The 21,826-nt window shown below is 38.7% G+C and overlaps 1 protein-coding gene across 1 annotated transcript in view; it reads left to right on the top strand.

The window, feature by feature from the left end:
• The window catches only part of ncam1a (neural cell adhesion molecule 1a), a 296,215-nt gene that overhangs the window by 239,007 nt on the left and 35,382 nt on the right, over nucleotides 1-21,826 (top strand). Inside the window, 6 exon segments of the mRNA XM_034233380.1 lie at nucleotides 3,917-4,042; nucleotides 8,869-8,883; nucleotides 11,312-11,371; nucleotides 14,843-14,845; nucleotides 18,708-18,832; nucleotides 19,785-19,965. Coding sequence (XP_034089271.1) covers nucleotides 3,917-4,042; nucleotides 8,869-8,883; nucleotides 11,312-11,371; nucleotides 14,843-14,845; nucleotides 18,708-18,832; nucleotides 19,785-19,965 — 510 coding nt within the window.

Raw genomic sequence — 21,826 nt, 5'->3', positions numbered from 1 at the left:
ACACACACACACACACACACACACACACACACACACACACACACACACACACACACACACACACACACACACAAAAACTGTGAATGTTACCAAATACTGTATAACTTAATAACCTACATCAGATACCTCTGTAGGTTATATAACCACTCGTAAACATTTTAAGTGCTTTAGCTGAAAAGAAAAAAATATAACTTAAATGTTATGCTATGTCTAAATGCACATGAGTATAGAGTAGTATATTTGTAGCGTAAATGTGTAAAATCAGGACAACATCATATTTATCAGCATCAATCAGAAACAGTACACTTTATTAATTAAGGGAAAAATATATCTTGTGTTGCTTAATTTAAGTATGAAATAAAATAATGCAAAATATTTAAATTAATGCTGTCAAAATTATCGCGTTAACGGCGGTAATTCATTTTTTGAATTAATTGCATTAAAATATTTAACGCATTTAACGCATGTGCAGAATGGCCCGCCACATACATCCCAGAAATGGCTTAGCCCCACCATGAACAATGATGTTAAAGGAAGCAAAATAAAGTCCGCCAACTCGCGCGGAGTAAATTGCACAGACAGCAGTTAGTAAGATTGATTTCAGAAGCCACTTGTCTGGAAATACCGAAAACCAGAAACGGTTTTGAAAACTTTTGTCACGTAGTGATCGTCTTCTCAATAGAACATCTTTGATAATGTCTTCTGGCCAATCAGAATCAAGATAACGGCGTGGTGTTGTTGCAGGAAGTCCCGACGGAGAATACTTTTGCTGTAGTACAGGGGTGCACATAACTGGTACGCAGGTTACGTGCGTAATCTGAAATGCGTACCGTCACTTGTGTCACAAAGCGCATTTGCGTACGACAGAGTCGGTCTCCGTGTGCACAGACAGGGCTGCTGTTAACGTCGGTCTGTACAACGGAATTGTGCCAAAAGTACGCCAACCGGCTACGGAGGGAGACTCCCCCCCTTCACTGGAGAACTGCGCTAAAACAGCTGATCACAACGTTCACACTCTGTGGTCACGAAGTACTCCACTAGCCCCCCCCCCTCTGTCGACTTTCCTGAAGTACTCCCCCGTTGATAGAAATCAACACGTAATGAATTAAGACCCCACGGTTTGATGATTGATAGGTGTGTGGGTTGTCTTTCATTTTGACACGCAGAAATGTTTTATAATAAACATAGATACTGTATGTTAAATGGATATATCCGCCTTCTTTCATTTATCTTTCCATTCCCACAACAATATACATAAAGAAATGGCATATTTTGGACATAGTTCGAATGGTGATTAATCTGATTAATTTATTTTTAAGCTGTGATTAATCTGATTAAAAATGTTAATCGTTTGACAGCCCTAATTTAAATAAACATGAAAGGTTAGGAAAGTAAATAATGTGCAATTTAAAGATGAAAATTAAATAAATTGAATAAAATATTAGAAGTTAAAGTAATAATGAACAAAACAAATAGAAAAAAACATATTTATATAAAAACATAAGAAGTTAAAGAACATTTTAAAAAAACAAAAAATTAATAAAATAATAAATATAAAATACAAATGTTTATATATAAACAAAAAGTAAAAAAACATGAATTACGAAATAGATTTAAATAATTCCATTTTATTTTGCTGACACAGAATGATGCAGTGGCTGAAATGTGTCCATAGATGACATTTAGTTTGAAGTGTTCCTCACAGTAAAGTGAACCTGCTGCCATCACATGTCTGAAACCAGTATTACCTGCTATAGACACACCCATCACATATATAGGTTTAACTCTGCAGTGTGCACAGACAACAAGTCAAAGTTAAGGTGAACCTGCTGGATTCATACTGTACACATATTGTAGGGAGTAAATATCTCTGTTTGCCTTTTATTGTATGGTCTTATTCAAGATCAATGCACTTATGATGCAAATAGACTGTTCATATGTACATTAAGAGGCAGACAGCTGAAAGTCTTTTAGAAATAGACCATATCACTGTCAGGGTTTATAACTTTTACTGTGTGCTGCAGATATAAGCCGTAATAATTTAGCGTATGTGTTTCCTCTCACGCATCAATAAACAGTTTGATGCCGCAGTAAGCAACGCGATAATGAACACACACCAAAGTCAGTCGTGTTCATAACAGTTGTAATGATTCGTGGAGGTAACCTTTGCGAGGAGGCGAGGGAAGCAGCATGTGGTAATCATCGGTAAATTACTGCAGGAAATGTGAGCGCTTTCTGCACTGTCACCGTCTAAAAGCACAGTCATCAATTCATCTGGCCTCGTGTTTTCATCCCACGCAGTCAGAACAATCAGCTCCTGGGTCTTTCGCTAAATGATTTGACCCTAACCTCAGTGAGAAAACATCATGGGGTTAAGGAAAGGAAAGACAATTCATCAGGACTTAGGAAAAAACACTCTTTAAAATGAACAATTTTCCATACATCAACTACATCTAGATACTTCAGCCTGTGTGTTGTTGTTTTATTAGGGTTTAATACAAGTGGACAAAAATGACCAAAATATTCTTCATTACCAAGGTTGCAATTAAAATAAAAAAGTAAAATGGTTGCTTACCCTCCTGTCCACACTTATTAAGTCCAAATAGGAATATATATATATATTGTCAAATATCTAAAGCCATATATTATTTCATATATTGTATGAAAATATTTTGAATACATACAACTTTATCCAATATATGCATAAGTTGTTAGGCCTACTGCGCATGTCACCTTTCAAACATGTGAAAAAAGTCAGTAAACACTGTGAAGCTTAATTTGATCATTTGACAGCAATCAGCACAAAGTTTAAAACATATAAGCACTTTACTAAATATGTTAAATGCTGAATCAGCACCTGCAACCTGATGGACGATCAGCGTTAGTCGGTCACAATCGGTTTTATCTGTGAACAGCCGAATGTTGTGTCCCGTTAAATGTTACATTTGCAAGGCATTGTGGGGCAGTGTCATCCCCTTTCCTCTCGTAAATGATGGTCCAGTTTATCCTAAGGAGATAATAAAGGAAGCATTGAAGCTCTGTAATGGCAATTTCCTGTTCCTATGTCCTATATATTTTTGCCATTACTTCACAGAAGGGCTGAAGAGTGATCCAGACGCAGACACAAACAGATGACTTTCCGGTCCTTTGTTGCAGTTTATAATGAGGTTTATTCAGCGTTTACATACCAGCTACGCTTTGCTCCCACAATGCAGTTCGGTGAAATGTATTGTGGGAGCGAAGTGTAGCTTCAAAAGCGTTGCTCGCTGCAAAAGTTGAGCAATGTTCTACTTTTGACGCTTCGACGGAGGCGTCAGCCAATCGAATCCCGCTTATGCAAATCTGCCAGTACAAGCGCTAGCCAATCAAACCGCGTGCATGCTGGGAGAGCAGTTCATTTCCTCATATGCCAAAAAGCAGAAGCGTCAGCCAATCAAATCATATGCCAGTACAAGCTCTAGCCAATCAAACCGCGTGCTTGTGTGTCCGGGGCGGGAGATTCATGTGATTGGTTGTTGGTCGAGTTTCAGACACGCCCACCGGCAAGCTTCAACGCACGCCGCCGTGTGGACGCTGCGGAGGATAAGATTAGATAAGATAGGACTTTATTTATCCCGAAGGAAATTGTTGTGCCAGAGTTACAAAGATACAATAAACACAGCACAATAATACAACCGTACACTTACAGTGCAGAAAAAAGAGCAATTAAATAACTACAACTAACATAGACGGTCAAATAATGAATGTAAAAATCTGTGCAGCATTGAGTAGTGCATAAAAACGTAGTGGCAGATACGTAATTGCGCGTTATTATAGAACATTATTAATAATATTGCACATGTTATATAGCAGAGAGTGTTTTGCTATGATGGTAATGGTATTGTATTGTGTTTCTAACACCACCTCTTCCCCGCAGACCTGATCAGCGTCACCATCGCTGGGCTGAAGCCGGAGACCACCTACGAGGTCAAGATGTCCGCCATCAACGGAAAAGGAGAAGGCGAGAGCAGCGCGGCGAGCAGCTTCACCACCGAGCCCGTCCGTAAGTACTTTTCCCCCCAAAAAAACCTGTAAGCACTCCTCTGACCCCAATGCTTTGAAGCCAACGCTGTTCACTCCACCTCCATGCTTTCAGCTCCTCTATTCTCACGCCAAGACCCCTCATCCCTTTTCACAGAATCCAGGACGAACGCTATTCACTTCATAATCCAGCGTGGTTCACAGAGTGGTGCAGGGATGACAGGTTTTTGTAATGGACCCTGAAGGCAGCATCTCCCTGGTTCCCTCCACAAAAAGTCAATGGGGATTTTTGATTATTGCAGAAAATAAGATCTGTGGCAAACACGCGTTTATGATACTTTCACATTTTGTTCAGCAGGATAATCTCCACATATTAACACACCTTTAACAATAGTTGAAGGAACAAATGTAATCTCTAGAAATAAAACGCAAACGTTAGTCTATAAAGGAACTAGAGCACGGTCACATGACTTCACGTCACCACCGCTAAGCTAAAGGTGGCTAATGTTAGGCTATAAAGGAACTACAGCACGGTCACATGACTTCACGTCACCACCGCTAAGCTAAAGGTGGCTAATGTTGGGCTATAAAGGAACTACAGCACGGTCACATGACTTCACGTCTCCACCGCTAAGCTAAAGGCGGCTAATGTTGGGCTATAAAGGAACTACAGCACGGTCACATGACTTCACGTCTCCACCGCTAAGCTAAAGGCGGCTAATGTTAGGCTATATAGGAACTACAGCACGGTCACATGACTTCACGTCTCCACCGCTAAGCTAAAGGAGGCTAATGTTGGGCTATAAAGGAACTACAGCACGGTCACATGACTTCACGTCACCACCGCTAAGCTAAAGGTGGCTAATGTTAGGCTATATAGGAACTACAGCACGGTCACATGACTTCACGTCACCACCGCTAAGCTAAAGGTGGCTAATGTTAGGCTATATAGGAACTACAGCACGGTCACATGACTTCACGTCACCACCGCTAAGCTAAAGGTGGCTAATGTTGGGCGTGATGACATTTAGTCGTCTCATTTCGACACTTGTTAGCAACCTCTGTTTTAAATTCACGAGTGGGGGATTTACCGATGTATTTTATGTCGTAAAAAACGAAATCTCTTCAGCTTGAGTTAACCACAGACCTTATTTCAGGGTCCTAACCAAAAACACATTAAAAAACCACTCATTCCTGCACCACTCGATAGTGTTATCACAGATGCAACGTGTAACCCATGTGTCCTTCAGTGTTCAACAGCATTATGTGTATCTTTCCTCATGAATGTTTTCAGTTGAGAATGCAGACCGAGCATTCTTCCTATGCTTTCAGGTGATTTAGTAAAAGTGTTTTTCATCTCTAAGGCTAATAACATGAACTCAGTGTGAAGAAGTGTCCGTATGTATAGTACATCGACCCTTTGTTCACACAGCAGTGCTCAGTCCTGCTGAAGGTCGGTACATGTATTGAATGGCAGCGCATGATGAAGTTCAGAGCTGATGGTCATCTTCTATCTTCATGTGTTGGAAAAAAAGAGAAACACTCGAAGCAGCGACAGAAGTACCTTTTACTTTAGCAAAAACAAACCTAAATACATTAGTATTGGCATCAAATGTATCTAAAGTACCAAAAGTATAAGTACATATTGCCCTTGTCGTCTCATTTTAGAATCATAGATATTAAATGACTGGATTATGATTATTGATGCATTAATGTGTTCATCACAGCTGGTACCCTGCTGATGGATGTCTTAACCTATAATTATATACAGTAGGGGACATTAACTAAGTATATTTACTAAAGTAGTTGTACTTAAATCGACCAGACTTCTTTCTGCGGATTGATATGACTGCACATAGTCCCCTTGATCCTCCTTAGCAACGGTCTGTTCTCCTTAGCAACAGCTTGTTAGTGAGATGTACCACTGAAATGTCCAAGCTGACCAATCAGAATCCAGTATTCAACTAAAGATGTCAGATACATTTAGCGGAGTGAAAAGTACAATAATGACTGACAAAATATTAAAATAGTTTAAGTAACATTAAATAAGAATAAAGTACCTCAGAATTGTACTTAAATACTTGAATTTACTTCATTATAGTTTCATTATTTACTTTATTATAGCATTTATTTGACTTCTTAATGGTTATTTCATTTTTCTTTTTGTACTGCAAGAAGGGGCAGGTACAATAAGATGTTCTTCTCCCTGCTCCTTTCCACCATGCGCTTTAAAAAACAAAAAAAAACAGTATAAGTGAACATGTTTTGTTTTAAAATAACTGCCATGTGTGGAATAAACAAATAAATACAAATATTTTACAGGGAGATATAAGAAATTAAACAATCATCGTCAGGTTAGGGATCCTCCTTGTGCCAAAATATAGTGGATTAGAAGTTTAAAGTAGCATTAAATAAGAATAAACTACCTCATAAATGTACTTAATAGTGCATATACTTCAATACAGTCGCTCACTGCAGGGAGATATACTAATAAATAAACATTCAACAGTCGGGTGAGCGATCCTCGTTGTTTTCCTGGTGACTAATCCTCCGTCTGTTGGGCATATGGCTCCATCAGCTGAGAGCAGGTGTGCTGCACCTGTCATCCATCACAGAGTGTCAGCCAGACATAAAACGTGTCCATTTTCTGTTTATTTATGAGCAACAACATGTCAGATAATGCTTCCTCGTTAAAGCATGAAATACAGGTCCAAAAAATCAATCTGACAGCTGGAGAGATTCACGCATTCAAAACTCTTAAGATCTTTATTTTCCAGAAAGTGTTTATTAGTTTTATACAAAATGATCCAAAAGGGAAACTTTTTTTTTGAGTAATTATTGATTCCAAAATCGGGAAATGTTTTGTTACCTTAGCATGTAAACAAGGTATTGCAAATGAGTTAAAAATATAATAAAAGAAACAGTCAAACCAAACAAAAGAACAGTAGAAAGATATTTATTTATCACTAAAATAAAATATACAGAAGAAGGGATAAAATGCTAGATATAGACCGACCTACGAGTGAGTTAATTCAGGCTACATTTAGAAATCAGCAGACTCTAACTCAGCGGATAAATCTTTGTTTTAGTTTGTGCCGGCCTCTGTCACGCCTCCATCTGTGCTCCTGCAGAAAACCCCTCCTCAGCATCCTCATTATGTCCCAAAGAGAGAGGTCGTGTCCTATTTCAAGATGTTCCAACAACAAACACTGTGCGAGGTGTTTATTTAGCTTACACTAGTCCATTTGTAATGTAGAAACTCAGCTCAAACCTTACATTGTGTATCATTAACAATACAGAAGATGAATTACTTACTTATTATGACTGTGTTGAATTTACTTAATTTTGTTTAGGTAAAATATTGCCCAAAACATTTGCATGTACTATTATTATGTATTTAAAGTAATTATGTTTAATTCAATAAATAATGTAAGCTCAACTAATTTGAGTACTGTACTTTTAAAACTAATTCTAGTTGTATACTTAGTTCTAACTAACCCATATCAATTCAGATTAACTATTTGAGTTCACTGTAATTGTAATTAATACAAAAACAAACCCATGTTCAGTCTACTTAAAGGTGGGGTAGGTAAGTTTGAGAAACCGGCTCTAGATACACTTGTTGTTATATTCCATGGAATGCTCTTAACATCCCGATAGCAATGAATATATGAAATGCTTTGACAATAAATCCGTAAATATATCTCATCTGTTGAAGCCGTGGCGCTGTGAAAAGCACGACCAATCATCTGAGCCGGCTAAAGTAACTGGATGGCCTACCTGCCTGTCAGCCTTCCATCTGTGCACAAACTTATCTCGTGCCCTCATTGGTCATGTGCGCGTTCGTGTGTGTTGGAGGAGGGGCTCTGTAAGGAAGTGGCAGATTTCTTCCGGTTGTGTATTTTCAAATTCTAGCGCACTCGAGCTGGTTTCTCCAAAATGACCTACCCCACCTTTAACATCACATTACATTGCATTTAGCTGACGCTTTTGTCCAAAGCGACTTACAATAAGTACATTCGACCAGGAAGACACAACCTTGAAGAAAACAGAATCATATAAGTATATCAGGTTTCATAGAGCCAAACATTTCAAGTGCTACTCAACTGGCTTTAGGTAAGCCAGTCCTTTATTAGTATAAAAGTGCTTCGTTAATAGTTCTAACGCTCGAAGTGGAGTCGAAAGAGATGAGTTTTCAGTCTGCGCCGGAAGGTGTGTAAGCTATCTGCCGTCCTGATGTCAATGGGGAGCTCATTCCACCATCTTGGAGCCAGGATAGCAAACCCCTTTAAGCTAAATAAATGGAAGGGAATCATAATATTTGGTTAAAATATATTCTTATTAATGTACTAAATCATTCGAGACTGATACAAGTTCAAAATGTCGCCACTCGACTTTTAAATCATACTTAATTGAAGCAAAAGCAAGATTGTGAGGACTACTGACAGATTTCCCATTTTTAAATGATATGTAATAATTGCAATATTTCTTTCTTTTAAGAGTTGTGTTACATTCGAGCTGGTTTCTCCAAAATGACCTCCCCCACCTTTAAATGGAATAATGGTTACTTTTCTACATAAACAAATTAATTTGCATTTCAATAAGCAATATTAACCATTATCAATATCTTAACTTTCAATACAGTCAAATAAACTAAATAATGTTGAAAAAAAACACTTCTAGCAAGAGGCCCTTAAAAAACGACATTTGTAATTATTTAATTATACAATATGAGTTGTCAGTTATTAATATGTCAGAAAGCTTTTCCCTCTCATTGTTCATATTTCTCATCTCATTGTTTTTATTGTTTTTCCCATCATCTGTTCTGTAATCCATTGGACTTCTCAGAATACTCTTTCACAAGTAAGTTTCATTTCTTCCTGTCTTCTCCCCTCACATTCCCATCTTCACTGCATTTATCTACTAGACTGTTCCCCCTAGAACATTCACTTTAATCATTAAAGAAAAGCAATTGTTTCCTGTTGTACTAATTTTCCAGACGACAGTCCGTTCCATTACTTTACCGCAGTCACAGGTTTGTTTAGTAATGAGATAGATAGTAGACCCTTTAGACTTCATTGAAACTCTTTCTTGCTCGTAGTGAGTTTTCTTTGTTGTGTCCCAGTAGTTCAGCCGATGTGTGTTTTTTCAGATGGTTATATCCTGGCTTCAGACACCACTACGAGGTTGTGGTAATTAACGTGGAATTAGCATATTTTCTGGTAATGTTGAAAGCAGGGCACATAAACGTCCCTCTTTGGAAACATCAGGTTTAAATATGCAGGCCCAGAGAGTCTTTAGGACTCCCATCTGAGCTCATGGTGTGCTTGGCACCGTACTGTCATTTGGCCGTTAGACTTGAATGTGTATTAAGAAAAACTCTTATTACTTCTGTTGAGCTGCAGCTTTCTTTAGACACATGCTTACTGCTGCATTTTACATTTTAGACAAAATAGTTATGCATTTTTAACACATTACCTTTGGCATTATGTTGGTTTCAGGAGATAATAGCGGGTTGTTGTTCGTGCTATGCCTCAGAAGAACGTAAGCTAGACTTAGAAGAGTTTTAATTGCTGTAGTCCAAGGGTACCAAAACAAAAAGCTCTGCAAAATAGTTTGCTTTGAGAAGTTCTGTTAATGCTTACAGGTATTATTTTCAGGGAGATATGATTACATCCCCCCTATCTTTAATATTAAGAAATAAAGGAATCCACTTCCTGTTCTGAGGCCAGTTCTTTCATGGAGAAAACTGGGTTATGGCTAGAAAGGATCCGTCTTGTGTAAATATGTCGTCACGTTCTCGTTGTAACTCTCGTTGTAATCGGAGCGGCTCGGAAACACATCTTGAGCAGTAACGCGCACATTAATGCAGCAGCAATATTAATAGAGAAACATCAGACATAATAGTAAAACACTGAAAGGGAACATTTTATTGCACCAGGAGCTATCTTGGGACTTTTACTGCGACAACGTTGACTTGCCTGTGAATAAAAAATAAACCATAGTGTTGGTGATCTACAGTGTTGTCATTCTTCTTTGAACAGCAAGACTCCTTATTTCAACAATCACACTCCCTGTCATTGACATCATTAATAGATAGTTTAGCTTCTCCCCATCATCTGCTGTGGCCCACTGATGTTAACGATCGTAACTGAAAGGCTGCCTGCCAAACGTAGACATTCAGCCACGTGACTCGCAAACTCTCGCGAGAGTTTTACACAAGACGGATCCTTTCTAGCCGTAACCAGAAAACTGAGCACGGAGGAACAAAACGAAGGACAGAAACGTTTAACAGAAACAAATACCTTTATTCAACGTTACATTCAGGAAGGACATAACAAAGCAGAAGACGAAGGACAAACACTGACAGAAAAAACAGAACTTAAATACATACAGAACTAATAACAAGGACAAGATAAGGAAGATGTATTTTATTACATTGATATAGACAGGCTCTGCTCTTCATTGTTGGTTATTCTATTGGTGTTATTGTACATAAATATAATGACAATGAAGATATCAGCTGTAAAATGTTGCCAAATAGTTACCATCTGAAGTGAAAATGGATCGTACTGGGTCCTACCCTCCTTTAGCCGAATTCAAACCAATTTCCAGAAGAGAAATACTGAAGTTAATGATATTAGCATAGGTTTTTATTGTACATGAACATGCATTATACAGTAGTGTCCGTAACAGGTGAACAGTTGGGTCAAAAAGTTACCACCTGAAGTGGAAATTGGTCGTACTGGGTCCTACCGGGGGCGGTGGTGGCGAAGTCGATCGGGACTCGGCTTGGCAACTGGAAGGTCACCAGTTCAAGTCCCGGCACAAGACCAAGTGCTACCGAGGTGTCCCTGAGCAAGGCACCGTTCCCCACACTGCTCCCCGGGCGCTGTTCAAAATGGCAGCCCACTGCTCCTAACACTAGGATGGGTCAAATGCAGAGAAGCAATTTCCCCACGGGGATTAATAAAGTATATCAAATCAAATCAAATCCTCCTTTAGCCGAATTCAAACCAATGTCCTGAAGAGTTAATGGTATTAGCATTGGTTTTTATTGTACATGAACATGCATTACAGTGTCCGTAACAGGTGAGCAGTTGTGTTGAAGATTGTACTGCTTACCTGCTCTTGCGGAGTTCAAAGTAATATCTCTGAATTTCCATGGAGTTACACAGGATGTGATGCATCACAGTGCATGTGAAGAGCACTTATCACCGATATTGAATATAAAAACTTCTCCTGTTGAGAAGATCCCAGCTCCACTCACCATGTCTCCACCATCTCTCAGTTTCCTCAGAGACCCCTCCTCATATTGCTGCCACCACTTTGGCCCTTAGTGAGTATGCCGGTGAGCAGTGTGTGTCTCTTCCCCTCGTCATGTATCTCTATCTGCTTGGTCTCACAGTTAGATGTTTATGGTGTTCCTCACACACACACACTGTCCGTAGATTTTAGCCCCCGAAAAAACGAGTTTGGCTTTTTCTAACAGTCTTGATTTAGATATGATTCTACTAACATGTGTCCAGACCATGAAGGTTGCCCTGCTAACAGCCGCACTATAGTGTTGTGTGTGACAATATTAACACTGTTTGTCAAGACTTCAATCACAGTCCTAACTAAAGACTTCTTCGATTGTGTTGCAATGAGTCAATTTGTTGTTAAGATGTGTTCTTGCTTTGTTGTATGACGCTAAACATTCAGTAGCGTGCATTTCAACTATGTAGCTTTATATTTTGATATTGTTTTTCTGTAGCATTATTGACCTCACCACACGTCAGCAAACAGTCATTTTTAGACGATTAAATGCAGATATTATACCAATAATATGTACGTTGTAACTTGTTAAAGTCTGCAGCGAAGCATCTCAGCTGTAGCTACATGAGCTAAGCTAACATATGCTAAGTATGTCGTGACCTGTAAACTTCGGAAGATGCAGACTTCAAAGTTAAAAACTCAGATTATAAAAACATTTTATAGTAAAAGTAGGCTCCATTATAAGACCTTAGGTTAGGGTTAACCCTCTGTACCATTAATGGCAACACCAAACTACTACATTTAAGCCTTTCATCTAAAGGTCACTAAACATCACAGATAAACACAACATTGGCATATATTTGCCATCTTGGATTGCGAGCTGGCAGAAGTGCAAACCAAGGATTGCATTGGAAATCTTCTATTCTCCTCATACATCATTTACTGTAATCCCCATTTCTAAGTACCATTGATATCGAGATCCAACTGGGAAATTAAAATCAAGTATTTAATCCAACTACATTTGTCATGGATACCATTTAAGCCGGACAAAACACAGCATTAGAATATATTTACGACTTACTGGCAATGCTTACAGTCACCATCTTGGACTGTGAGAGGCAAAATAGTGGTGCTAGCCTCAGTTATGTTCTGCTTTAAAACTGAATGTATTGGTCTTATTTGATGCATTGGTTAGGGTTAGGGTTAGGGTTAGGGTCTTCACAGATGAAAAATGGGGGTAATGTTGTTGATCGGATACCTCAACACTCCGAACAATATATAACAGGGGTGTCAAACTCAAGGCCCGGGGGCCAAATCCGGCCCGTGACTTCATTTTCTGTGGCCCCACAAGAGCTTGCAAAGAATATAATATGTTTATTATACGGTTACAGAAGCACGTTGCCCATAAACTACATCTCCCACAATGCATCTCAAATTAGACCTTTTTCTTAGAATTTGACTTTTTTTCAAAATTTTATTTTTCTTTCAAAATGTCACTTCCTTTGTTTGACTTTGACTTTTCCCATAATTTGGCTTTTCTTTTTAAATCATTTTGTGACATGCGCACTGAAGAGACTTGCAATTATTTGCCCTAGACTTCTGCTTTCAGACGTAGTTAATCATGTAGTTATTACCCTATCCGATAATAATCCAATGCAGAGGCACAAATGGAATATAATACATTATTTTAAATATTTATATATGTATTTTTATATAGTCTTAAAGTTACAACCGGCCCATTGAGTGCAACCATAATGCTAATGTGGCCCGCGAGGAAATTGAGTTTGACACCCCTGATATATAAGAACTCAATGGAAACACAGACAAACTGTTGATTGAAGTAAAAGATTGTATTGAGACAGAATGCTTGAAGTCAACCAATATGTGTCTGAAAAGACAGAGAGTCTGACAGCGTCTATACTCTATTCCACACAGTAACACTCGATATTTGCTCCATCAATAATCACATATCATCCTTCTTCAGCAGGCAACATTCTGATAGTATAAACCCAGACAGTCGTGACACAAAGGTAACATGATTAAATCAGCTATGCATGATTTCTACAGTACCACCCTGCAAAAGTGCGTTGGGTTTTATCATAGCAGTTCTTATCACATCCACTCAGTCACTGTAAACCTTTCCTGAGAACCGCTCCATGTTTCTTATCGTTTCTCGGCTCAGATCATCTGTCATTCATGGCGTTCAGTGCAGTTTTTAGGATGAATCCAGATGTGCGACACTGATTAGCCCCCGCTGACATCTGATCATTATTTCGGTCAAGTTATAGCTGATTACAGCTTTAAGAAACGAACCCATTTGACTGCTTATTGCTTTAATCCCTGAGGCAACATGGGAGGTAAACAAAGCTGATTTGTGTGTTTGGTCCAAACTCACCGGATTAACTGTTGTGTGATTAATGTTGTTCATATAAATGATGTCCTGTATGATAATTGTATGTCCTAACTTAACCTTTCTTTTAATCACATTCGGCGTTACATTTAACTAGGATTGTTCGTAGTGTGTTTTTTCTGCAAGTGCGTCACACACACGCTTCTAGATTGTCCTGATGTTTCATGTGTTCATTCTGTTGTGTTTCATATTTAGTTGGCATGTTGTGTATTGTCAAAGCTGCAGATTTTCCTCTGTTCTGACCCTGAACAAACTCAAATCTAATACATTAGAATAAAAAAAGAGGGAAAACTGTTGATTATGTGGATGCATGACGCCGTTCTGGATCCCCTGAATTAATATCTTAAAATCAGGGGTGGTTCTAGAGGGGGCCAGGGGGGGCCAGTGCCCCCTAACACTGACCTCTGACCCCCCTGTGGTCCCCTAACAATGTATATTCTCTGGTACTCGGTTTGCCAAAAACCGCAGGATTTTGTTGCTGTAATGTGAGATTGTGCAGACACCCTTATGTAAAGTAGAGATGTAACTGTTCATTGCCTTTATTTTTATATAAATATGGTGTGAGTGCAAACATTGCACTATAACTTAAGCTGAAGCTAACAATAATAACTATAAGATCTATCTGAAATAAATAAGTGTACTGAAACAAATACCAATACCTGGATTGCATTGTTTTCTTATGTGCAATTACTTCATACTGTCTAGTTCTCTTTTTCGTCCTGCATTTATTGTGCCCCCCTCAGAAAATAACTGGCCCCCCAGTCAAATTGGTCTAGAACCGCCACTGCTTAAAATCAACACCAATTTGTTTATTCATCCATTTATTAATATTCTACATGCTTCCAAAAACGTCCAGAACTGCTTCATGTATTCAGTTTTGTTTATATATATTTTAAAAAATGTGTTTATTGATTTATGTTTTTCTCTTGGTTATTTGTTTTTCGTCATTTTGTCTTTAACATTAATGTTCATTTGTTATTTATGTTGAAATTTTTTCATCAATTTTCACCAATGTTTTATGTGTTTTCCATATGCCCCACCCTCCTCCTCCTCCCTCTTTAATTTCCAAATGACCAATCATGTGCGTGCGCATCATGTGACTGTGTCATGTGGCTCTTGCATGGTGCTGATGATGTCGTCTCCGCTGGCCAACAGAAGGTAATTCATTTTGTTTAGTTTGAGATCACGACATCAGAAATGGTCATTCAGAAGACTTTAGACACATAGGAGACGCATTACTTTTAATCTTGCCATTTTTCATTCATCTTTTTCTGTTAATATATAGTAAATAATCATCATTCTTCATCTTAAGAATGTCTCTTGCAAACTATGATCATTTTGCCCATTCTTCATTGCTTTCATTTAGTAACAATGCCAGACTTTTCTCCTTGTAGTGCCTGATTACAAATGCATTATTTTTATGATGTAGAAAATACACACTAGGGCCATATTCTTCTGGTAGATTTATGTGACTATTAACTCATTGACCCTGTGTGTTATGCTTGCTGTTACCCCTGCTTTAACATGCATTAATAATATCATAATTACTATAAAACCATAATAAATGTTTCTATATAGTCAAGTCTATAGATAACACCAGGTGTAAATGGGGTCTTTCATTTCTCCAGAGCTAGCTGAGACACATTTGAATTAATTTATGACAACATGTCCTTGATTTAAAGTGAAATACATAATGTTATCGCCACCCATCTGTGAACTCTACCTGCATTAACCACATTGCAATTTGTTTGTAAATCTAACATTGCATTTGTCTTTTCTCACTTTGGTGTCTGAGAGGCTGAGATTGTTCAGGATTCACATTTCTCAATCAGCCAAAGTGCAAAGGAGAGAAAACGTTATATCCAAAAATGAAGAACAAGATCAACATATTATCCCCGATTCGTTAAAGAATCAGGTAGAGGGAGAATCTCAATTTAAATCCAGACAAACTCTAAATGTGTGATTCTCTGGTGTTCTAGTTTATTTAAACCTTGATTAGAAATGTAGGTAGAAATACGTTTTGAAAGCCCTTTGACTTTTCTTCCAGATAGCACTCGTTTCTACACATTAGACTTTCTGAACAAGCAGATCTTTTGTTCAATTTTTTCTTTAGCCATTACATTTTTGATCACATTTAAACATCACGAGAGCATCTTCACAAAGTGCCCCTGACTGCCTTGCAAGTTCATTTTCACCTTACACATCGAACTTCTCTTGTGTTTTCCAAAGATCATCTGTAGCTCGCAGTGTGTGATTGCATTACTGCAGCATGCACGTCCTGGTTGCATCCTCTTTCTTCTTCTAGAAGACAAGTCCACCCTGTCTGCATGTGTCTGTGTCTTGCATTTCTACATTGACAGTATGAACATAATCGTTATTTTTCCAAGTTGTATAGTGTTGAGTTAAGATTGGGTGTAAAAAATTGATTCAAGTCAGAATTCGGAGGACATTTTTTAGCATTAATCCTTACTGTATTTCAGACAAACAATTGATGTCAAACACTCCAAAACTAAAAGAGGATATCTGTATCCAACCGCATGTATTCTATGACTCTTTTCAATTCCCTTTATGTCTCAATGTACGCTTTAAAGAGTGAGGGTGCCATATACTGTAAGTTGGCATTGAATGTGTTTCAGGGTGAGATGCTCCAGTCTGCATGGAGAAGCTTGTCGTTCTAACCCCTTCTCTCTCAGTTTTAGCCTCAGAGAAAATGAGCTAACCCAGAATGATGCCTGTGAATAACCCCGCTGAATGTCCCGATGTTTAACCGGCCTCGTGTTACGCTGCTGTCACTAACCAACTGTCTGATTTACTTCCAGCATCTGTCATGTTCAGTCCTGTGTAGACGAATGCAGCTCAGATGATAACTCACAGTGCCTTCATGCATATTCATTTAATTACCACTAACACTGAGATTGTCCATTTGAAATGTCTGTCAATGTTACACATGTTAAAGGCTGCCCATTGTCTTTGATAATGTAGAATATAATATGTTCTTCCCACCTGCTATTATGAGAGAGTGTTAGCACAGGGCAAAGGCTGTACTATCATGAGGTAGACAATTTAAATACATCATCCTCAAGGCTAACTGTGTGCAACCAAATATGTACATAATTAATGAGTCTGGGTTGTCAGTCTCCTCCCTTACACATTGGAATGAGAGAAAACGCCTCAACCCATGCATACTAAACACCTCCACCTGCCCTCCCTCAACACTATGTATACATTATGAGAAGTAATAGAGTAACACGTCCAATCAAGGTCTACAGGCTCATTATCCAGCGACCCAGCCGCCATAACTCAGGAGGCAGAGCAGATAATGAGGCTTCAAGGAGAGAGGCAACTCCGCGCAGCCCTTAAAGGGAAACACACCCACAATATGTATTTCATATTTGAAAACACGCTTTGTTGGTTTCTGCAATAAAGTGGTAAAGGGAAGATTGATTTTTTAGTCCGAATTTAGGAAGTTAGCTTCTCCCTGGTTCCCTTTGTGGGGAATTTTCCATTTGATTTTGCATTATGCTTTTAAGTTTTATGATACTTAGCAGGATAATCACTACATATTACACCACTTGTTGATAGGCTATAAGCTATTCACGTCACCACCGCTAAGCTAAAGGTGGCTAATGTTGGGCTATAAAGGAACAACAGCACGGTCACATGACTTCACGTCACCACCGCTAAGCTAAAGGCGGCTAATGTTGGGCTATAAAGGAACTACAGCACGATCACATGATTTCACGTCACCACCGCTAAGCTAAAGGCGGCTAATGTTGGGCTATAAAGGAACTACAGCACGGTCACATGACTTCACTTCACCACCGCTAAGCTAAAGGAGGCTAATGTTGGGCTATAAAGGAACTACAGCACGGTCACATGACTTCACGTCACCACCGCTAAGCTAAAGGAGGCTAATGTTAGGCTATAAAGGAACTACAGCACGATCACATGATTTCATGTCACCACCGCTAAGCTAAAGGAGGCTAATGTTGGGCTATAAAGGAACTACAGCACGATCACATGATTTCATGTCACCACCGCTAAGCTAAAGGAGGCTAATGTTGGGCTATAAAGGAACTGCAGCACGGTCACATGATTTCACGTCACCACTGCTAAGCTAAAGGCGGCTAATGTTGGGCTATAAAGGAACTACAGCACGATCACATGATTTCATGTCACCACCGCTAAGCTAAAGGAGGCTAATGTTGGGCTATAAAGGAACTGCAGCACGGTCACATGATTTCACGTCACCACTGCTAAGCTAAAGGCGGCTAATGTTGGGCTATAAAGGAACTACAGCACGGTCACATGACTTCACGTCACCACCGCTAAGCTAAAGGCGGCTAATGTTGGGCTATAAAGGAACTACAGCACGATCACATGATTTCATGTCACCACCGCTAAGCTAAAGGAGGCTAATGTTGGGCTATAAAGGAACTGCAGCACGGTCACATGATTTCACGTCACCACTGCTAAGCTAAAGGCGGCTAATGTTGGGCTATAAAGGAACTACAGCACGGTCACATGACTTCACGTCACCACCGCTAAGCTAAAGGCGGCTAATGTTGGGCGTGATGAAGTGCAGTCGTCTCAATTAGACAGTTGTTCGCAACCGCGTTTTTTTTAATTCACCAGTGGGGTATTTACTGATGTATTTTATGTCGCAGAACAAAATCTCTTCAACTTGTGTTAACCACATACCTTATTTCAGGCTTCTAACCTACAGTAAAACACGTCCAAAAAAAACATTGACTTCCAAACAAGGAAACAAGAAGGGCTAAAATGCCGACTCATTTCTCGGTTGTACAACTCATTCCTGCACCACTATATTCCCCCAAACTCAGCAACACAGTTTCCTTTAATAAATGCTAATATAAGCGGTTTTTTTGACAGGGTAGGTTTAAGAGAACTTTACAATAGTAGTAGGAGTAGAAGCAGAGTAGTTTACTTGCATTTAGAGGCTAATGTTGATGCAACAACCCTATGTATGTCAACTAATTGCTCTCTTTCTCCTGTGCAGGGGAACCTAGTGCACCTAAACTGGAGGTGAAGGTCCTGGAGAGGGGCAACTCTCTGAAGGTGAACTGGATCAAGCAGGACGACGGCGGATCCCCCATTAAACATTACCTGGTCCGATACAAGGCTGTGAGTACAGAGCTTTTTTTAAATATTGCAGTGGTTTCATAATAAATGTTAATAACCAATGCTTGGAAATACTCACCAAACTACAAGCAGGAATACGATGTAGCCCTCTGCCGTAAAAAGTGCCGTTGTTTTTATTATTGTATATTACTATTTTTATTCCGGTGAAAAACTGGGTTTCATGACAGTGCGTAATTGTATAGATAAAACATAAAATATATATTTTTACAAAACTAAGAAGTTAAAGTAAGAGTAGGCGATTAAAAGATTTAAAAATAATAGGATTTACAATTATTTTTGTTAACATAACATATTAAAGGGAAAATGAAAATATCTAAATAAATAATAGAAATTGTATAGAAAATGTACATGCACATTGTACAAAATATAACATCAACAAAATATGTAGAGATATGTATAATACAACATATGCAATGGTTAGTTTAGTTTGAATGAATATATTAAAGCTGATTCGAAAGGTTTAACTTTTCATTCATGAAAATTCTCATGTACAATTCAAAAGGTTGCTAAAAGAAATCTCAGTATTATAACGTATAATTGAACTGTGCCTGGCTATGTATGTATTATTGTTTGGCCTTATGATGGCTAACATTGGATGCCCATTTTAGTTTTCACTTCATATAGCACTGTAAATTGCATGAAATTATGAGCCGTTTTGTTTTATGTGTGTTTGACAGTGTCAGTGAGGACCCCAGGAAGGATAGCCAATGCTACACATTAAAAGACATAAAATAGTGCAATAAATACAAATAAAATCAATAGAAATAGTGCAAGTAGAGTCTATGTACAAGTAATTGGAATATGATATATTAGATAAATAATGTGTAAGTTGCAAACAGATGAATGTTATGGATGTTCTTTCAAAAGTTCAGGTGTTTAACAGTTGAGTGCACAGTGTTGATTTGTGTCCTGCGTATATTCTCTTATCTTTCAGAAGCACGTGTCTGAGTGGAAGCCAGAGATCCGAATGCCTCACAACAGCGAGTACGCGACGCTGAGCGGCCTGGACTGGAACACGGAGTACGAGGTGTACGTGGTGGCCGAGAACCAGCAGGGAAAATCAGAGCCGGGTGTCGTCTCCTTCAGAACCGCCAGCGACCCCACCACCATCCCAGGTACGAATCCCATCATCTCATCATCTCCCCAGCATCCACACACAGCCAGCGTGCGGCGAGGCCTCCCCGTGACCACAATACTGAAACTAACAACAATTTAAAATAAGCAAAATAAATCTAGGAAAGGATCTAAAAGTTGACAAAAGATAACCCTCTTGGTAGAAGTAGGATTGAAATAAGACACAATTTGTGACCACAATACTGATATTTACAAAATGTATAAATATAATAAAGTAATTAATTTTAATATAAAGAAATTCAAATAAAAACATGAAAGGTAAATTAAAAAAAATATGATCAAATAAAGAAGAAGGCAAGGCAAGTTTATTTATATAGCACTTTTCAACACAAGGCAATTCAAAGTGCTTTACAAAAAATGAAAGACATTAAGAAAATGGCATTTAAAATCAGTCATTAAAAAGAAAAAGTAATAAAATAAACAAAGGGGTATATTGCTAATTAAAAGCTTACTTAAAATAATATTTTGCCCATAATATTTGTATTTGTTGGGTGTAAGTGTAGTGGATACAATCCACATCCCAAATGTTATGTAAGGGGACTTTTAGAATATTAACTTTTTGAATAAGCAATTTAAAACATTATGCTCACCTTTTGCAGAGCAGAGATGTTTTTATTCCTCCTCAATAACTCTCTGCAGCTACAGATAAAACTCAGCATCACGTTGCTCTTCCTCTGTGAAGCTGCTGTTGCTGCTGAGCTCCAGTGAGTGTGAAGAGGAGCAGATATCAGTCGGAGCATTTTGTCTAGTTAATACCAACAACTTGTCCTCAGGTGGTCACGGTCGGCCTCTGCTCTCTGGCTGTGTGAGCTGATAATTTTAACTCGGGCTGCTTCCCCATTCACTAAACCTGAGCTACAAAACTACTACATCATACAAATGTTTTCTACTACTACTTCTCCCTCATGTAACTATAATTGTATCTTTTATGATACTTACACATTTTGTTCAGCAGCATAATCTCCACATATTAACACCACTCTATTATTTTAGAAGTAAAATGCTAACGTTAGGCTACAAAAGGAACTACAGCACGGTCACATGACTTCACGTCACCACCGCTAAGCTAAAGGCGGCTAATGTTGGGCTATAAAGGAACTACAGCACGGTCACATGATTTCACGTCACCACGGCTACGCTAAAGTCAGCTAACGTTAAGCGTGATGACATTTAGTCGTCTCATTTAGACACTTGTTAGCAACCAGTCCTCATTTAAAAACATGTTCAACATTTGAACCATTGATATCCAGACTAGAGAACAGGAAGTGGATTTCCTTCAAATATATAACTTATTATATTACAAAAAATACCATTTTATTCAAACAAAATGGCCTCCTTCCTCCCTTTTTTCCACAAACCTCTCATCTTGTTATTCTTTCTATCTCAATATCCCTCGCTCCCTGTCAGGTTTAGTGGGTCTCACACTCCTATTGTCATGCAGTGTGGGGCTTTGTTAATGTTGGGATGCAGCCCTAATAGTGTTTGCATGGAGCCTCTTCCAGCTGGATTAATCTGTGTGTTATTGGAGACCCTGAAATGCAATGGCTGCCAGTGCATGGCGAATAAAGAAAAGCAGAGATTTTCTTTTTTCATGCGCTTGCTGGGCATCAGCCATGTATCAGTGGGAGGTTTGGATCATGTGGGCTTCATCCAAGTCAGTCCCCCTTTAATTCCCCTAATTTCTTTCATTTCATGTTGTTGTTTTGGATGTGTGGTTTTGCTTTCAAGTTGCTGTTGAGTTCCCCTCCCTTTGAGACATGTGGGGAATTGCTGAGGTTTATTTTTAGCTACAACATCTGCATTTAATTCCCCTTCTTGGTACAGTTTCTCATTTTCTAAATA

Source organism: Gymnodraco acuticeps, unplaced genomic scaffold (genome assembly GCF_902827175.1).
Source record: "Gymnodraco acuticeps unplaced genomic scaffold, fGymAcu1.1, whole genome shotgun sequence".
In the NCBI taxonomy this organism is placed as follows: Eukaryota; Metazoa; Chordata; class Actinopteri; order Perciformes; family Bathydraconidae; genus Gymnodraco; species Gymnodraco acuticeps.
Note: the sequence above shows the minus strand (reverse complement) of the source record. Positions and strands in the feature narration are given on the sequence as shown.